Here is a 19603-nt window from a genome sequence, read left to right as displayed (position 1 = left end):
CAGTTAATCCTAGTCACTGCATTTACTTACTACTTCCTAAGTACACATGTGTGAAACACTTAATATACTTTGATTAAGAATGCTTTTTTAATCTAGGTACTGATACGTATATGATACAACAAAATACACAACTGCAAATGCATAATTAAATAATTCAATGTGTTCAGTTCTAATTGTAAATGTTGACATTTACATGGAAGTGCAGATGCCCTTTCAAATTACAAAGATTCTTGAAGGGTAAAACAGATAGGCTCAAGTTTTATTTTCCATTACTTAAGGGCACTGAAAAAAAAATTCCTTTTCACTGTAAAACGACAAGGAGTAAAAAGGCATTCAGTGCTAGCACAGTGGTTTTGGGAGAAAATTTTAGCATTCATATACATAGCTCCATTAAAAACTGCAAGATATAACTACCTATACTCCAAAACATTCAACTGATGTAAAAGATAAAGAAACAGACAGCATTTTTACCTCAGCCAATGGTTGAGAACTGTCCTTTCCTTCTAACCAATAAGTAACACAATGGCATATGTAATACAATTATGCATAATACAATGGTATATGTACGTATGTACGTGTGTGTTTATTTTTTGAGACAGAGTCTCACTCTGTCACCAGGCTGGAGTGCAGTGGCGCTATCTCGGCTCACTGCAACCTCCGCCTCCCGGATTCAAGCTATTCTCCTGCCTCAGACTCTCGAGTAGCTGGGACTACAGGCACAAGCCACCACGCCCAGCTAATTTTTGTATTTTTACTAGAGACTAGAGACGGGGTTTCACCATGTTGGCCAGGATGGTCTCTATCTCTTGATCTTGCGATCCGCCCACCTCGGCCTCCGAAAGTGCTAGGATCACAGGCGTGAGCCACCGCGCCCAGCCTACAATGGTGTATTTATATTGTGTCTGGTTCGTAAGTGATCACATCAATTTTCATGCTTTACTCATTTCCTGCCATGGCAGTCTATTTTTCTTGTTTGCTTACTAAATAAATTCAGGTATCCTTAGCACATCCCATTGTGGAGGTATAGAAGCATATCCAAACCATCAGACCCTAAATACTTATCCTCTTTCCCTACAACTTGTCTATAAAGAGATACAAAAGGCAGATAAGACAGATGCAAAACCTAAAGAGAATTAACTTGTTATACCAGATACCAAAATGTTAATTTGAAAGAAAAGTTGGTGAAAAAAAGTCACTTAAATTTGAAAGAGAAAATTATTTCCAGTGGTTAAGAAAAAAAAAAAAAATGCACCATTCACTTAAACAAATGTTTTGATAAATTTTGTAAGTTGGAACTGTTTCCTCAAATATGAAACTAATATGTATTTCCTTACAAACCAATTTATTTAATTCATTTCATTATTATCTTACAGCCAAAGCCTAAGTGAAGAAAAGCAGTTTTTGTTTTTTTTTTTCACACGGCAAATAATAAAATAAGCAATGCAAGCCAGATCTTGCAATTCAACCCGGGTCAACACATGTGATTCTGATAGAGAAAAGGGACCTTAAAAACAAATAACAAACAAAAAAAAACACACATCTGAAAGTAATTTCAAAAATGCAGTTAACCACTACTAACCAATGAAATCATTCTCTACATCTCAAAGAATTCTTTACTAGATTCATTCAAATCATTTACAGCTCTTTTATAAGCCATTCCTCAGTCTGTAAATTTTGAGTCTTACCTTGATGGAGTCTCTGTCTATATGTAAAACAGCAGCAACACAAGAAGATGAAGTGGTGGGAAGAAGAAAAGAAAAGTACTAGTTAGTTTACATAAAATCATACTAATTTATCGAACTTGAAGATCTCTGCTAAATAATACATTACACAGAGGTCAACTGTGCTGTAAAGTTAATTATTAATACTGCACAACCAAATTCATAAAGTACCAATCTACCTCTGATACAATTTCAGAAGAACCAAAGCTGGACATTCTTATTATCTGTGCTCCTTACAGACTTTTTCAAAGTGTTTACAATCTTGCATCAACTCTGTACCACAGCACTAAGATAACTGAGTGACAAATCACAGTGTTTCTAATATCAGAGATGGACATTTACGCATATGAGATAAAAATCACTGACCTAATATTTTAATTCATAGTAAGGATGCTGAAACGGGGATATGAGCTTTTAATTATGAACCACACCCTTCGAGCCAATGAACCACCCGTGTGCTAAGTAAATTCCCAGAAAGGAATGCTGGGAGGGACTTTTTCATCTGCATTTCTGTCATTAACAAAAATTATCAGTAAGCACCACAGAAAAACAACAGTCACATCACAATGTTTCTGCACTATCATCTACCTTAGTGGAGGAAGGAAATCAACCTAGAAGGAACACAACTGGCCTTTAAATCAATTAATTGCATAAACAATTATGTTGGTCTTATAGGAAGAAATTAGTTAATTTCATGCTTCTAAACAGACTGGGTGAGAGAGACAGTTAAACCAACAGATTTCATTAATTTGGTCTGTACCTTCTTAATTACTAAGACTACTGAAATTATTTTCTTACCTGTGAGATTTTTACTGCTCTATATAGGCTCATTTGTTTATAAATAATAATTGATTTGGTCAAATATCAAGTGAGCGTTTATCAGCAAGACATTCCCCAAAATAAATTCAGTCAAAACTAACTATTAATGCAACACGCTACTTCAAACAGAGCATCATGGGATTTCATTACTGATTTAGACCTGGGGAACATAGGAGGCAGCAAGAAATCAAAGGCAATAGCCAGAAACAGGCCCCTCTGCCTCTGGGGAGTACGTTAGCTCTTGCCAACCACTAGAATATGGTTTGGCAACTGACTACTTGCAGTAATTAATTTACCTTCCAGTAGAAATCCATTGTTTAGTCACCGGTAAAACTAAATTCAGAGAGCATAAACAACAGCATCCAGAACCTACGCTCAGCAGCAGGCAGGTTATCTCAGATTGGCATCCCAAGACACTCACTCACCTCTTTGGTGATCATTGTCATGGTGCTTCTTCTCATCTTTAATTGGAAGATGGGACTGACCTCCTAGAGCACTGGAGAGGGCCAGAAGCCCGGCACTGCTACCAATGGGTGGAATGGCAGGGGGCTGGAGCCCTGAAGGGTGTGGAGTCAGAGGTACGGGTAGACCATGTCCATGTGATAAATGCTGGGCCTGGAGTTGTTGCTGCTGTGAAAAATTAAACACAGATATTGAATTTGCCCCCTATATCCAACCCCTGCTCCAACAGAAACAGAAAGGAGGCACAACTAGGCAGTAAAAAAGCCAACACCTATGCAAGATTTATCATTAACATATCTATTTTTAAAAGGGGGAAGGAGCAAAGGAGCTGTATAGTCAATAAACACTACCTTTCTTATACTTGGAGGTTTTGCACATGAAAAATAAGTAATTTTTAAGTGGTGAAATTATGTAAGTAACTTTCAATCGTCGATATTCAAACATATTTAACAAACCTCATAAAGGCTTTTTTAATCTCAAAAAAATAAAATAAGGCCTCACTATCATACATTTCTAATCAAAACATATACGTGAGTAACTGTTAAAGCAGTTATGTTGAATAAAAAAAGCTGAAAATTGAGAAAATTAGTGTTAAACAGTTCTCCCAGAACCACTGCACAGCATGCAGGGAGAGTTAATTTGAAAGAGAAAACCTGAATTAACAACCCAGAAAAGGAAACTGGTTGCAGCCACCGTTTTAAGCCCTTTAAGTGTCCTCAGCGGTACTTGAGCAAATTACTAAAGAAAATCTAATGTAGCAAGGCTTGGGTCCTCCTGTAGGCTTGCTCAATAATGCTGAAATAATTGGGCACTCTGTGCACGTTTAGTGATGCTCGAATGAAAAGCTAGAGGCCTGCCCTTGTACTCTTCTCTAGCGGCCGACTCTGTGTTGTGACAGGTTTATTTGAGTGGGACTGTGATGCATGCACCAGTAACTGCGCTGACAAGAGTTTAAAGTCATTTTTACCAGCACACTGGCAACACATAGAGAAAGCCCTCAAGAGGCTGGAATGGGTGTGCTTGACCTCAGCCGAGGCTACATCAAACTCTGCTACAGGAACTGCGGTGGGCAAGCCTTGTTGCCTCTTCTGAGTGGGAAGTGGAGGAGAGGAGGAGTTGGTGGTGAAGCAAGGACATTAAATGCATTCCTCAGTAGGAGTCCCTTCAACTCAAACCCTGCTTAACAATATTGTATGACAACAAGTACTGAGTAATTCTCAGGTGAAATTTTGTAGTGACTGAATTTTAGTTATTGCCTTTAAAGAAATCACATTCCAGGCCTAACCTATGATAGCCAAACAGTCCCTTCTGTAATATTCTTTCCAAGCAAAATTTCACAAAATATCAAGAGAGAGAGAGAGAGAGAGAGAGAGAGAGAGAGAGAGAGAGAGAGATCACTCCACCAAGAAAAATCTTGAAATGCTTTTATTAATACCTCAGAGAAAAAAAGTGGACCTTTTTTCCTCCTCTCCAAATTAGGTTTATTTTCTTCCACTCCTGCATGTCTTCCTATGTTTGACCACAAAAGTCCATGTACAGTATTAACTAGCTCTTTTCTCTTACTGACCTGCACCTATGTTCTGGCTACATGCACTTAAAATATAGTCAATAGAATAAAGTATGAACACTTTGAAAAGTAAGTTTACAAGCAGAAAATGGAAAATGGGAGCCACATCTAGATACTCCACCAACCAAGCCCCACCCATGCTCCAAGTCCTGCCGAAGCTTTTCTTAACTGGTTAGTTTTGAGATAAGGTGATTCTCTTCATTTAAGTGGCCAAAATCATGTTCATAATTCTTTACATACTGTTATTCAGTGGGGATCAAAAAGTATGCGCACACAATTATATTTCCTAACTGTGCAGAAAATAATGTCTATGAAGAAAATAAAATAGGGACTTGAAGTAAATATATGGCAAATTTGTTTCAAAATATTGTTCAACTGAAATTGCTCCAATTCTTTCTCGTCTGAATTCCCCTAATACACCATGTGTATGGTCTGGACACACAGTCACTTTCTACCTTAGATCAGAGGTCAATGGGCAGGCATTTATTAAGATCCTGCATGCTCGTCTTTCTTACCTCCCTTCTTAGACTCTAAGCACTGAGTCTACATCTCACAAATCCTAGCTAACTGCAGACCCTGAAATATTCACACATTATCTTGATAGTATTAAAAACACATCTATTACATTAGACAAAACAAAAACAAAAACAAAAAAAAAGCCTGGCACAGTGGTTCACGCCTGTAATCCCAACACTTTAGGAACTGAGGCAGTCAGATCACTTGAGCCCAGGAGTTTGAGACCAGCCTAGGCAACGCGGCAAAATCCTGTGTCTACTAAAAATATAAAAATTAGCAAGGTATGGTGGCACACACCTATAATCCCAGCTACTCAGGAGGCTGAGGTAGGAAGATCACCTGAGCCAGTGAGGTGCAGTGAGCCATGACAGTGAGCCATGATTGCACTACTGCATCCCAGTCTGTATGACAGAGTGAAACCCTGTCAGAAAAAAAAAAAAGAAAAAAAAAACAAAAAAACCCTCAGCCAAAACCCAATACCTTTAAAGATTCAGGTGCGTCACTTTTATTCTTTTTCTCCTACAGGATAAAAAATAAGCACCGACTCATCATTCCATTGGACCAGAACTTTTCAAAGGCAGAAATCTTTGTTATACATGACATTCTCTACCTGTGTTTTTTCCCCTAAATTCATATCCTTCTGCACCTTTTAGAACAACCTCCACATTACTTATCTAAGTTATACTCACCTACCTCTGCTCAGCTTATGTTTCACCTGTTCCCTACAGCCTTCTCCAAGCAATCTAAGTTTCCAATATCTTATAGGGCTCCCTGTATTATTCACTGGCATGTATTGCCTCGTAAAGGTATTGTTATTCATCTGTTTACAGATAAGAAGGTCCTGACTTGCCAGAGACTGTGAGACTTTGGAGAGAAGAGACCAGTTCCAGGCCTCTTAGTACCCTGGCACCTAGCTCAGTTCCCTAAACGTAGCGAGAACTCAATACAAAACTCTGATACTACTGAGAATAAAATACTTCTTTCATAGTTACTCTCTGGTTCCAAAAGCAACAGATCTCTTTTATCTAAAAACAAAAGTTCCAATTTCTTAGCAATCAAGACCTTTTGTAAACTACTATGGGCCTGACTCTACTCTACTGTGTAACACCATCCAGGGAACTCTCTGCCCGTAACACCAGCCTATTTAGTGAGACATCTAAACTAGGCCTTAGTTTTACTACTAATCAACACACACCCACAGAGTACTCTCTCATCTGTCTCTACATGTATAAATTCTACTCATCCTTCTAAGCTAAACTCCTGCCTATTTTCTTGGTGAAGATATCCCTCATCACCCTGGCTCAAAGTAATCTCCACCACTGTCTCTCAATTCTGACACCACTTACGCTCAATACCATTATGATACTTCACAACCCAAGACAAAAAGAGACTTTTTAAATACATATATATGTGCTACGTGTGTGTGTGTGCACAAGTTTGTGTATGCCATACCTTTTAATTAGAGCTATTTAAAAAATATTTCCCACAGTGCCTAGATATTTCTCACACTTAGAAGGTATGCAAACAGATTACCAACTAATATCAGCACTGATTTTATAAACTGATGAATTTTCACTGTATTTTTTTCCATATGTTTCAATCTTTTGAATTTAAAATTAAACTAGAAGAAATAAAAAAGCTGCTTGTACTATAAGCCTTCATTTGGATACTTTAAGCAGCGATAATCTAAAAATGAGTAAAATTGATATTTTTAGTGATCAAACATACAGAACTTGGTGCCCTCATAGGAAAAGTGCATTTATTTTTATTGTTGGTCTTTTAATTTTTAAATTCTTAATTATGAATTATAAATGGGCTTAAATATAACTACCACTAAACTTCCCCTGAACTAATTAATGAACTCAAACTATGGTCATATTTCTACATATATTCAAAGCTTTTAATGACTTAAGCTTCTACTACATACAGAGTTCCCACATATTCTTTACCTACTTTTCACTAATGTTAACATTTTATATAACCACAGAATTTATCAAAACTAAGAAATTAACATCAGCTCATTGCTATTAGCCAAACTAGAGACTTTATGGAGATTTCCGTAGTTGTTCCACTAATGTCATTTTTCTGTCCCAGAATCCAAACCAGCATACAACACTGCATTTAGAGAGTCTTTTCCATTTGTTACTATACCAAAATTATAAAGTCCTTTCAAAGATTTTATGAATGGTAAAAACCAAACTACAGGCATACTGTCTAACAGTATATACCCTGATCTTAAGGAAGAATAAATGAGAGGCAGCTACCATAAATTCATGTTTATCAGTCACCATTTTATATATATACAAAATATCAAACAGAAAAATTATACTCAGGCATCCTGTAGAAGGGAGCAATTTTTATCAAGTGTTTCAAAAATATTACACTATAAGATAAAATGAAAGTAAGTCACCAAAAGGCATGAGACAAAAATGTAAGCTAGAGATATTAAAATATTACGGTAGGCTTTAAAATGTACACATTAATAAATGAGACCCCTTTCTGTACTTAGGGGTCATTTTTAAGCTTCTTCGCAAATTTTCACCTTAGGAACTAGCCTAGAACTAGAGTAGCAGGTATTTTATAACTGATAAGGGTTAGTCAATAAAACATATTAGAAAACATCTTCTTTAAATAACAGCAGTAAGTCACCAATGGCTAAGTAGAACTTTACCTTTTTCTCAACTAAAATAAATGGACTTAATTCATTAAATGTCAAAAATTCATTAAAAATATTATTTCTATTAAGTCTTCTTATCAACAGAGGAACTCAGGATTCTCGGAAAAGGAGTAAGGTTTCCGTGGCTAGTATTCACGTAGCTGAGAGCACCATAATCTAATGGACTGCCCTACGATAAACTGAACGCTCACTGATGTTTCCCAACAGGGTTAAGTCAAAACTGCCCTCTGCCCTCTGCCCCATCTGTGTTAACTACAGAGCAATTAACCTGCCAAGATTTTACTGCTTTATCTTACAGTCCCACTAAGAAACATAAAACCCCATGCCTTTTAAAGACCAAAAGGAAGGGAAATGTATATTAAGAGTACACAGTATAACACAGATTTCTTACTGATGTAATTTAAGATACATTATAAACTAGCAGGATAGATACATATATATATATGCTTTAGAAGAAAAACAAAACAACGATCAAGCCAAAGAATTAAAGAGGGCATAGACTGGAGTATTGAAATCAACGTATACTACATAACCACCACTTAGGAAGACCTGCTGAGAAAAATATGTATCATGTTAAAATTATTCTCGCTATCCTTCCTAGGCCTTTATTATCTTTGGGTGCCTTACTTAAAATTAATAACAAACAAAAGCCTCTCTTATCTCAAACCACAATACAAAATAAACTACTTCTTCCTGTTTCCTTGATGGGCCATTCAAGAAAATAAACATTAAAATGGAGTAAACTTAAGCAAGTAAGTACTCCATTAAGATAATTAATTTAATTCTGAAAAATAGCAATGATGTCTGAAAATACACAGCAATGAAGTGGCAGACACAGCCTCAATGCCATTAATAGCTTTTTACTGGATTCTCTGTAACAAAGATTTCCCTGCAGTTTCAAGTTTGGCACAAAGGGCAGAAAAGGACCACTGGAGAATCGAATTCACAAGAAATGTCTTTTGAAATGTTGTCTTTCTGTCAGCAGAAAGAGGAGTTCTTTTTAATCGAAGGTCCCCAACTGCTTGACCACAAGGGACTGACAAGTCATTGACCAAGCAGGAGCTAGCAAGGACAGAGCCACAGTCACCGACATCCCTGGGAATTTTGGGCACTTCCAATTGAAGGCCAGGCAGCAGTTTTCTTGTTCACCCCCACTCCAACTCTACTACGCTATCAACAGCAGAATAACTCTCAAAAAACATGCATCTTCCTTAGAAACAACAACATCTCAGTAGCAATGAGCACACTTTGTGCTATTTTGGTTTCTAAAAAAAGTGCAAGTGCAAGGTGAACCTGCTGTATCTTGTGCCAGAAACCAAGAAAGCTATCTAGACTAACGGATATTGTGTCAACAGGACAATAGGTCAAATTGAAGGGATCCCTACTGGCAAAACTTGAGACAATCTCAGCATCGTTAAGAATAATGACTTAATAGGTTATAACACATTTTTAAAATACATTTTCAGGAATGGAGTTTTTGGTACCCCAAGAAAACAGGTGAAGATGTGGGGCACTCTGGGGCCAAGGACTAGACAGAGAATGACTCTCAGGCCAGTGCCAGCTCCTAAGTTCACGGCTAGCTGGCTCCCAAGCCTACAACCATACTACTCATCCACCAGGAGCTAGCCAAGCTGTGAGCTGCTCACTCTGAGCATATGTGCCTCAATCCAACCAGGAGACATTGTTCCATTCTAGGAGAGAAGGGAAGACTCAGCAGACCTTGAAAGGAGCCAAAAAGGAAGAGGCAACAGACTCTGAAATAGAGCAGCAAGCACAGGGAAGGGCCCATTACTGGGCTGGTAGCCATACTTCTTGGCTTGTGAAGACATTATTTACTATGGACAGTTGTTCTGCTGGCCTCACTCCTGTCTGTAAGTCGGGCTAGGTGTGAGAAAGCACAGTCTGGCTGACATTTGGGAAGCGTCATAATGAAGTGGCCTCGGAGCGACTGGAATCCTTATCATCTATGTGAACAAGTCACTTAACATTTCTGATGCTCTGTTTCTTCATGTAAAAAGTGAGAACAGTTACAAAATCTACCTCCCAAGGTTGCTGGAAGAATTGTATGACATGATGCATATAAAACTTTAGTATAGTGTATTAGTCTGTTCTCATGCCGCTAATAAGGACATACCCAAGACTGGATAATTTATAAAGGAAAGAGGTTTAATTGATTCACAGTTAAGCATGGCTGAGGAGGCCTCAGGAAGCTTAAAATCATGGTGGAAGGGGAAGCAAACATGCCCTTCTTCACATGGCAGCAGGAAGGAGAAGCATGAGAGCTGAGTGAAGGGGGAAACCCCTCATAAAACCATCAGATCTTGTGAGAACTTACTATCACAAGAATAGCATGGGAAAAATTGCTCTTGATTTAATTACCACTCAGGAGGTCCCTCCCACCACATATGGGGATAGTAGGAACTATAATTCAAGATGAGATTTGGGTGGGGACACAGCCCAACCATATCACACAGTGTTTGGCAAATAATAAACACTCAATAAATGCTGACTGCTAGTATTAAGGAACGGTACCATAAGTCCACCTTTTCATATGCACAGAGAGTGAGGAAGCGAGGAGAGGAGAAAACAGGAAAAGCTCTTTACAGAATATTAATTTGAAAGGAAAGAAATATCTTAAAATTTACTGTTTACCACGTCAAATGTATTAACTAATGCAGGACAGACTCAGCCATCAGTATTAGAACCACTGGGTCAAAAGTTGCAGGGAAACAGGTTACTCATAGTGCCCAGGTATCACCCGACGGATCATCTAGCTTCACCAGTGATATGATACAACTGGAAATACACATCACCTAGTTAGTATTCCTACTAAAAACACTTAACCTAAATCTAAACTTGAGAAAACAATCAGAAACAATCAGACAAATGTAGACTGTGGAAGAGTCCAGAAAACTGGCCTGGTATCGTCAAAATGCCAATATCTTAAAGCAAAATGCTTTGGGACACTGTGATTTAAAGAAGAGTAAAATGACATGACAGCAAAACAATTTTTGAATTGAATCCTGGATTGAAGAAAAAAGTGCTATTAAGGACATTTTGTGGACAACGGGAGAAATATGATTATGAACTGTAACACTGGTATAGGAATGTGTTGATGGTATTGTGCTTATACAAGAAGATGTCCTTGCTCATAGAAGAAGCACACTGAAATATTAGGGGGTGAAACAGCATGACTGCCTTTTACTTTCAATCAGTTCAGCACATTCCAAAAAGTGCACATGTATTTGTGTGAGTATATAAACAGAGACAGAAAGCAAAAGTAACGACAAGTTAACTGGTAAATCTAGGTGATGAGCATACAGTGTTTGCTTTACTATTCATTCAATTTCCCTGTAGTTGTAGAGGCTGGGAAAATAAGATGTGCCCTTCTTACCTTACTTTAACAAATATGTCTAGAAAAAGCAAAAAGTTAAGTGAATATATGGAAAGAAGCAAGAATAAAAAGAACAAAGGAAGAAACTTCTCAGGCTAAGCTTATCTGTAACTCATTCCTGATGACTTACAACATGAGATTTACTACAGACAGAAGACATGCATTTAGAGCAATCCAAGTAAGATTATCACTGAAAGGATAAGTTTCTCAAGCTAAACAAACCACGGATCTCTGTAGTCCTCCAAATTTCTGGACTGGTCTTAAGGGGATGGCAAGTAACAACCAAAGCAAGCAAATCATGAGATCTGTGCCAGCGGCTCCATTGTCCTAACTTGTAGTTTAACTCATGAAGTAATAATGGCAAGAAAAGAAGGGGAAAACTACAAAAACCCTGACTTATTAACTTTCCCATTAGTGATCCCATTAGCATATTTTACGAATTGGCCAAAAGTTTACTAGTAAATGTACAGCTAAGCAGATTAATAATGGACATACAATTTCCCAGAAGCTTGTTTAAGCTACTTAAGGAAAATTTTTAGAGTCTTTAACATCTTACTGATACCAATGGTTCTATTTTGTGAGTTTTAGTCTTTAAAGTCACCGAGCTAAGGGACTGTACTCGGAAAAGCTTTCTTTAGTTACTTCAGAGTACTTAAAAAAAAAAAAAAAAAAGTAAAGCTGAGTGAGGCACAGTGGCATGTATGTGCCTGTAGTCCCAGTTACTTGGGAGGCTGAGGCAGGAGGATCACTTGAGCCCAGGCATTTGAGGCTGTGGAGCACTATGATTATACCTATGAATAGCCACTATACTCCGACCTGGGCAAGACAGTCAGACACCATCTCTAATTTTTTTTTTTTTTTTTTTTTTAAGTAAAGCAACATTTAAAAAGCCTATCTACTTTAGGTTGTTCAGGAATCCTGCATTTGATCTTAGAATGTTAGAGGTGGAATGAACCTCAGATGTCATCTAGGAGACTTGCTTTCCAAAATTTTGACCACAATTTCTGTGTATATGTCTATGTGCATGTGTGTCTACATAGAATATACACGTAAATGAACACAGTTTACCAAACACTACTATGTGCAACATACTCTAGTATTTTCTATTGTCATCTATACCCTTTTGTAATTAAAATTTTAAAAAGTCTACTATGCCCACTGAATGGACTTCACTGTACACTCATGAGTCTCCTGAGCTACAATTTGAAGAACACTAAACCAGGTCCACACTCACATGTGTGATCTCCTAGGTGAAAGAGTCAGTGGGAAATGGTATTAGCATCAAGAAATGGAGCACAAGCCCCTACCATTTAGCCCAGTGATGTACCTGCTGCCCGATTAGGACCCTTTCTCAACTAGGGTGGAAGGGGTAAGCAATCATTCATTCATAAAAATAAATGGAGGCAGCTCCTCTGGGGAAATAACCTTTGAACTGAGACCTGCAGGATGCAAATAACAGCACATTGCAGAAAGCTGGGAGAATCAGAAGCAAGAGAAAGGCAGTTGAGAAGACCCAGAGCAAGACAAACACTTGCCATGACCAGTGAAGAAAAAGGAAGCCTAGTGAGAATCCAGTGAGCAATGGGGAAGTCGGGTAGAATACGAGTATATTCTGGGAATCAGACTGTGCACACTAAGGGTTTTTGACTTTTATTTAAGAATAATGAGAGCTCTAGGCTATGGTGGGTTTTGGGGTTTGGTTTTGTTTTTTAAGCTGAACTTTTAGTTGCTCTTTAACTGGTATAAATCTGGATCGTATCGCTTTTTGGTTACATGTGTTGCAAATAACTTCTCCTAGTTTCTGGCTTGTCTACTCATTTTTTTTAAAGTATCTTTTGATGAACAGATGTTTTTCATTTCAAGTGAGTAATAAATACTATCAATCTTTTTCTTATGGGTTGGGCTTTCTATGACCCTTTTAAGAAATCCTACGCCAAGGGAAAAAAAAAAAAAAGATTCCTCCTTTTTTTTTTTTTTTTAAGTTTTAAAGTTCTTTTTAAGATTCTAGGATTGACTTCTGCATATGGTGACATGTATGTATCCAATTCTTTTCCACAAGAATAACCAGGCAGCCCCCCAGTAATATTTACTAGCGTCCATCTTTCTCCCCACTGATCTGCTTGTCCATTCTGACATATACAAGTGAATCAATTTCTTAGTATTTTAGTCTATTTCACTGGCCTATAAGAGGACCAATAAGTATTTTAAGGTTGAGTGTGTAAACCAGCTTAAACTGGCCTTTATAAAGACTAGTAAGTATTTTAAGCTAGAATACTAAAAAATAATAATTTTCTGAATCTGAGAGTGGCAAGAATGAAGGGCAGGAGACCGGCTAGTAGTGCAGGGGTTCAAACAAGAAAATAATGAATAACTTCAATTAGGGTTGCGGCAGTACACGTTGCAAAGAATAGAAGGAGTTGTGTTACTCTGAAGATAGAACTAGAAAGACGTGGTTATGGAAGACAGCAGAGTGAGACTAAGTGGAGGAATTCAGGACACCGTGGGAATTTGGAACATAAGGAACTGGGTAGATAGTTGTACCATTTACTCAGATGGGGCAGAAGAAAGAAGGAATGGCCATATGAATAGAATTTTGTCTTACACCTTTTTTCAGATTAGAAACTTATATGTTAAATGAAGATAAGCAAAGTGAAAAATAAAATTTAAAGCCACACATAATCTTAGCAGCCAAAGAAAACTACTACTATCATGGTGGGCCTATCCAGTATTTTTTGAATCCATGTTAGCATTTTTAACAAAAACAACATCAAACTATCTTGTGGTTTAATCTGTTTCTTCTTTTCCTGTTTACAATGTATCAAGAACATTTTTCCATATCTTTAATACACCTTGATTATATCATTTCTAACAGCTACATGGTATGCCATTGTACAGATACCTGAGTTCACTTAAGTAGTCCCCTAGTGTTGGGTGTTCAGGTTGTTCCCAATATTTTGATATACATAAGTCATGACATTAACACAGAAATATATATACATCTATATATAGTCATACACCACTTAACAATAGGGATATTCTGAGAAATGAGTCTTCAGGCAATTTCATTACTGTGCAATTATAGAGTATATTTATCTAGATGGTATAACCTGCTACACACATAAGCTATACAATATGGCCTATTAATCCTAGGCTGCAAACTCGTACAGCGTGTTACTGTACTGAATATTGTAGGCAATTGTGTCAGAATGGTATTTATGTATCTAAACACAGAAGAGGTATAGTAAAAATACAGTATAGAAGACAAAAAATGGTACACCTATATAAAGCACTTATCATAAACGAAACTGGCAAGACTGGAATTTACTCTGAATGAGTCAGTGGTGAGTAAATGTGAAGGCCTAGGACATTAATGAATTACCACTACAGACTTCATAATTACTCTACACTGCTACACAAAATTTATTTAAAAAGTAATTTACTATGGTGTTATGACAGCCACAATGTCACTAGACAATAAAATATTTTCAGCTCCATTATAATCTTATGGGACCATTGTCATATATGTGGTCTGTCCTTGACTGAAACATCATTATATGGCATGTAACTATATATTTGAGTTAAGATAGTTCCTCTGCAAGGTATAGAATACCCAAAAATGGCATGAATTTTTTTTTTTAAAGGACTTTTTATTTCTCACACTACAAGTCCAGGGATGGATGGATGACCTAACATTATCAGGGCTCTGGGTCCCTGATTCATGTGGCCTCCCTTATATCCCATCCCCTCTCATCACAAGATGGCTGCCACAGCTCCACACATTACCTCACGCCTTCACACAACCATATTAAAATGCAGAAAGGAGGATAATTCTCTGTCCATGGGTTTCTCTTAAGAAGAAATCCACATCTTTTTATATTTCACTGACCTGGATAGGGTCACTTGCCCACAGTTCTTCTGTAAGGAAGGCTGGAAAGAGCACCTGGAATGCTTTAGCCTTCACAGCAGAGGGTAGCCTCTGCCTGCAAGGGAGAACCAACAAACAACAAAGCCTGCCTCAACATCTATCTTTGCTCAGAGGCCATTCTGAAGCTATTAGCTGAAGGAAACCCAAGAACAACCTCTGAGCTTTCAAGCCAAGTAGATCGCAAGTTAAATTGTTTTTTCCTCTCAACAATTTCTTCTCCCAGATATTAATTTGTGCAGAGCTGTGTCTACAAATTGCTTCGAGTCAACCCAGAAACACTCTAGGGAAATAAAGAAAAAAAGCAACATTACTGCCACTTTGCTTCAGGACCATAGTGGCACTGCCCTTGATGGTCACAGAAAACAATCTGAGCAAAGATAAACTCTAACCATTTTTATGAATCTACCAAGAAAAAAAAAAAGCATGAGAATCACAAGAGGCAGAGTAGCTATGGAGCTGCCTTAAAAAGGATTCAAGAATGTACCATTTTGAGTTTTTTCTTAAGAGTTTGGTGTCAAAGGCACAGTTAGCTCTAACTATTTAGTCAAAACCATTTTTTAAGCTTGCAATATTACTATATCTCATGAAATAATTGTTATTCACAAGTCAGGCAGACAAGGTTTTCTCAAGACAGAGAAATGGAAGCAGAGAAGACATATCACAAAGCAATGAAGTAATTTCAAAGACAGGACTCCCCACAACATAATGGCAATCCCGGTAAGTTCTAACTTGTTTCTATCTCCTGACTGGCCACTGGCCTGGTGGGGGCCCCTTTGTGGTCTTCACCACCAGTCACGTCCCCTGCCTCACCTACTGCTGCCTGCAGTTAGAATACTAACAATAGTTCTTAATCAAGAAACCCTCCTACGTAAACTCCTGATTTCCAAGTTTCTGAACAACCACCCTAGAATGTGCCCTTACGCTGCTACGGGCAAATACTTTTTGTCTACATGCACCCCACATGATATTTTGTTATTTCATATCAAGATTTTGCACAGTCTTATTCTCATAAGGCATGGGTTCAAACTTGTTTGTGTCACAGGACCCTTTGTGAACACTCTTCTCCAAAAACTATACATACTCCTCTCCTACCAGCCACACACACACACACACACACACACACACACACACACACACAGAGGCAATTCTGCAAGCACTCAGGCATCTAACTGACAGCCCAATGCCTAAGCATGAAATTCCAGAAGATCCAAGAACATGGGGTTAAAACACTTGCCTTAATAGCTGTGTTTATAACAACTTTAAGTTCTTGTTTGTAAGAGTAAGATACAACAGACAGGAAGCAACATCACGTAAGTCAAGAGTATTCAACTGATCTGTGGGACTAACATAATTCAGACAATTTAGACTAACCACTTAGTATGTGCACCCAGAATACCCAGTTTCCATTTTCCTTCCAACACTGAGCTCTGGCTGGACAATTCTATCAGTGGATCTCAAGATAAAGAGATTATTGATGCCATTGTGAAGGAAAGAACAGGGTCAAGAGAACAAATAAGAGACAAGTGTAGCATAAGGGTTCAATGTGTGAGCTCTGAAGTCAGCTGGAGTTTGAATCCCAGTTCTGCCACTCCTCTTTGCGTGGCCTTCAGAAAACAACTTACCTCTTCAAAGCCTTGGTTTCATTATTTGTAAAGTTGGAACAATATTTCCTTCCACATGGGGTTGATGTGAAGATTAAACAAAGTAATGCATGTAAATGCTTAACACAGAGCAAATACTCAATCACGTCTACTATATTTAGTGGCCCCCACCACCTTTTTCAAGAAAAGAATACAAGCCTACAGAGGTGATAAACCTAGAAGAATAACTATGACACAAAAGGACCCCAAGTTTTAAAATAAAAATTCCGTAATCATCAAAACAAATAGCCTTACACAATCATTCAACATTAGACTAGATAGCACTTTAATGGTTATCAGTTCCAGCCTTGCATTCTACAGATTAAAAAACCTAAATGAAATTCCTAATATCATAAGTGAAACCCAGAACTGTGTATTTTCTACCAATCCATGCACTTCCTTCTCTATCTTGGCTCAAAATTGTAGGGGGAATATCCAAATGAGAAAATATCCCAGAGTACCGTATTTAACAAACATCTATGGAAAATTATTATGAACAAATTACTGCACATTTATGAACAAATAGTTACTGAATATTTATCATACAAATATGTATTGAAAATTATGATACCTATCGTTATAGGCTTCATGGCTATAAAAGTGAATGAGATTTCACTAGCTAGTCAAGGGAAAGTGATGCATAACAAATCAATGGTAAGTGCAATGAGGACAATAAAACAGGCTAATGGGACAGAGAACGAATTAGAAGCAAAGAGTAAAAAGAGTGCCAGCCAAGGAAGTCCTTCCTCAGGAGATAACATCTGAGCTGACACTCTGAAAAGAGGCATAAGGAAGACCACTCTAGGATCCAGAGGACGGGCCCTCCAGAGTCAGAGGAGCTGGTGCACAAACCCTCAGTTGAGAACACACTTAGAGTAATCCAGGGACAGACGGAAGCGGCCAACATGGCTTAAGAACAGCTGAATGAAGAACATGAGTGGTATGTGACAGTGGAAAGGCTGGTGAAGGAGGGGTCACCTCACGAAGAATCTTGTAGGCCATGGTTAGAAATTCAGACTTTTTTCTAAATAAAAGGGGCAGCCATCAGGTTTTCCAGGGTTTTTCATTTGCTTGTTTTTTAAATTTTTTAGAAATGAAATCCAGCTGTTGCCCAGACTGGTCTTGAACCCTTGAGCTCAAGTGATTCTGTAGCATCCCGAGTAGATGAGACTATATATATAGACGGCACCACCACACTCATTGTGGCTTTAAGGAGAGGACCAATAGATCCTATTTCTATTTTATAAGAAGGTCACTCTGGCTGCTGTGTGTAGAATGAAATATAGAAAGACAAATGCAGAAACAAGGTAGACTATCAGGAGGAGGCTGGAAGAGTCTAGCTAAAGGCGTTATTTGGACCAGGAGGAGATGGAAAAATGCACTCAACCTTGAGAGAAACGTTAGGAGGCAGAACAGACACCATTTCTGATGACAGAAAGTGTTTACATTGAGCTTAGACCCTTTCCCTTCATCCATCAGCCACTCTTTAATATACTGATGATAAAGACCTGAAGTACTGAGGAGTGCTGCAAAGGGCAAGGAAGTACAGGAAGAACAAATGCAAAATGGAATGGAGAATATCAATAATGAAAGCTATAGTCATCAAGACAGTATGGCACTGGCAAAAGAGACGGCAACAGTTGATTGGAGCAGTCCAGAAACAGACTCATACATATATGGTTAATTGATTTTCAACAATGGTGCAAAGACCAATCAATGGAGAAAGGATAGTCTTTTCAACAAATAGTGCTTGAAAAACTAATCCATGTCCACCTGAAAAAAAAAAAAGCCCTCAACTTAATGCATATATCTTACCATAAACAAAAGTTACACTGAATCATAGGCCCAAATGTAAAACCTCTACAAGAAACCCCAGAAGAACATGTTTGTGGTCTTGGGTTAGGCAAACATTACTTACAGACAGCACCAAAAGTAAGTCCATAAAGGAAAAAAAATGCCTAAGTTTAACTTTGACATTTTAAAATGCCTAAGTTTAATGTTAAATTATAAATTGGAAGAATTACAAAATACACACACCAAAAAAATCCAAAAAATTAAAGAACCCTTAAAACTCAATAATAAAATAAAACTGAATCATGAAAAAAAAAAAAAGCAAAGATTTGAACAGACATTGTATTAGAAAAGATATAGAGATAGCAAAAAAGACACTTAACACCATTAATCGTTATGAAAATGCATAAAAAACATAGTATGTACTATTATGCACCTATTAGGATGGCTAAAAGAACCTTCCAAAAACCTGTAATTCCAAGTGCAGACAAAGATGTAGAGGAAAGGTTTTCTCACGTGTAACATATTAGTGAAACTGCAAAATAGTAGAATCACTCTGAAAAACAGTATGTCAATTACTTGGAAAGTTTAATGTGTACTTACCATGTAACTCAGCAATCCCACTTCTAGGTAATCACTCAAAAGATATAACTTACATTCACTTACTTAAAATATCCATGTAAGAATGTTTCTCATGGCTTTATTCACCCAACTGTCCTTTAAGGAGTGAACAGATAAACTAGTATATTCATACAATAGATATCACTTTGCAATACAAAGACACTAACTACTGATAGGAGCAACCACATGGACAAATCACAAATGCCTTATGCTAAGTGAAAGAAGAAAACTCGGAAGGCTACATGATATGTAATTCCATTTATATGGCATTGTCAAAAAGGCTCGCTTTGGGAAGAAACATTTTCAGTGGTTGTTGGGGGCTGGGATAGAAAAAAATGACTGACTACAAAGACTAACAAGGGATTGGGGTGGGGTGAACTAGCCTGTAGCTTGATTGTGTTACACAGCTGTATTCAGTTGTCAAAACTCAAAGACTTACACACTGGAAAGGGTCAATTTTACTTTTTGCA

The 19603-nt window shown here is 37.7% G+C and overlaps 1 protein-coding gene across 25 annotated transcripts in view; it reads right to left on the bottom strand.

The window, feature by feature from the left end:
• Positions 1 to 19603, bottom strand: part of LOC102136791 (transducin-like enhancer protein 4) — a 156283-nt gene that overhangs the window by 74407 nt on the left and 62273 nt on the right. For 14 of the 25 annotated variants that reach the window (XM_005581987.5, XM_005581992.5, XM_005581990.5 and 11 more), the window contains 2 exons: positions 2966 to 3170; positions 1686 to 1702 (listed from right to left, as the gene is read on the bottom strand). In XM_005581987.5, the coding sequence (XP_005582044.1) occupies positions 1686 to 1702; positions 2966 to 3170 (222 nt within the window). The remainder of the gene's footprint in view (positions 1 to 1685; positions 1703 to 2965; positions 3171 to 19603) is intronic. The other 11 variants (XM_005581988.5, XM_005581993.5, XM_005581991.5 and 8 more) reach the window with 1 other exon arrangement.

This window comes from Macaca fascicularis, chromosome 15 (assembly GCF_037993035.2).
Source record: "Macaca fascicularis isolate 582-1 chromosome 15, T2T-MFA8v1.1".
Taxonomy (NCBI): domain Eukaryota; kingdom Metazoa; phylum Chordata; class Mammalia; order Primates; family Cercopithecidae; genus Macaca; species Macaca fascicularis.
The sequence above is the reverse complement of the archived record's forward strand: the minus strand, read 5'-3'. Positions and strand labels throughout refer to the sequence as shown.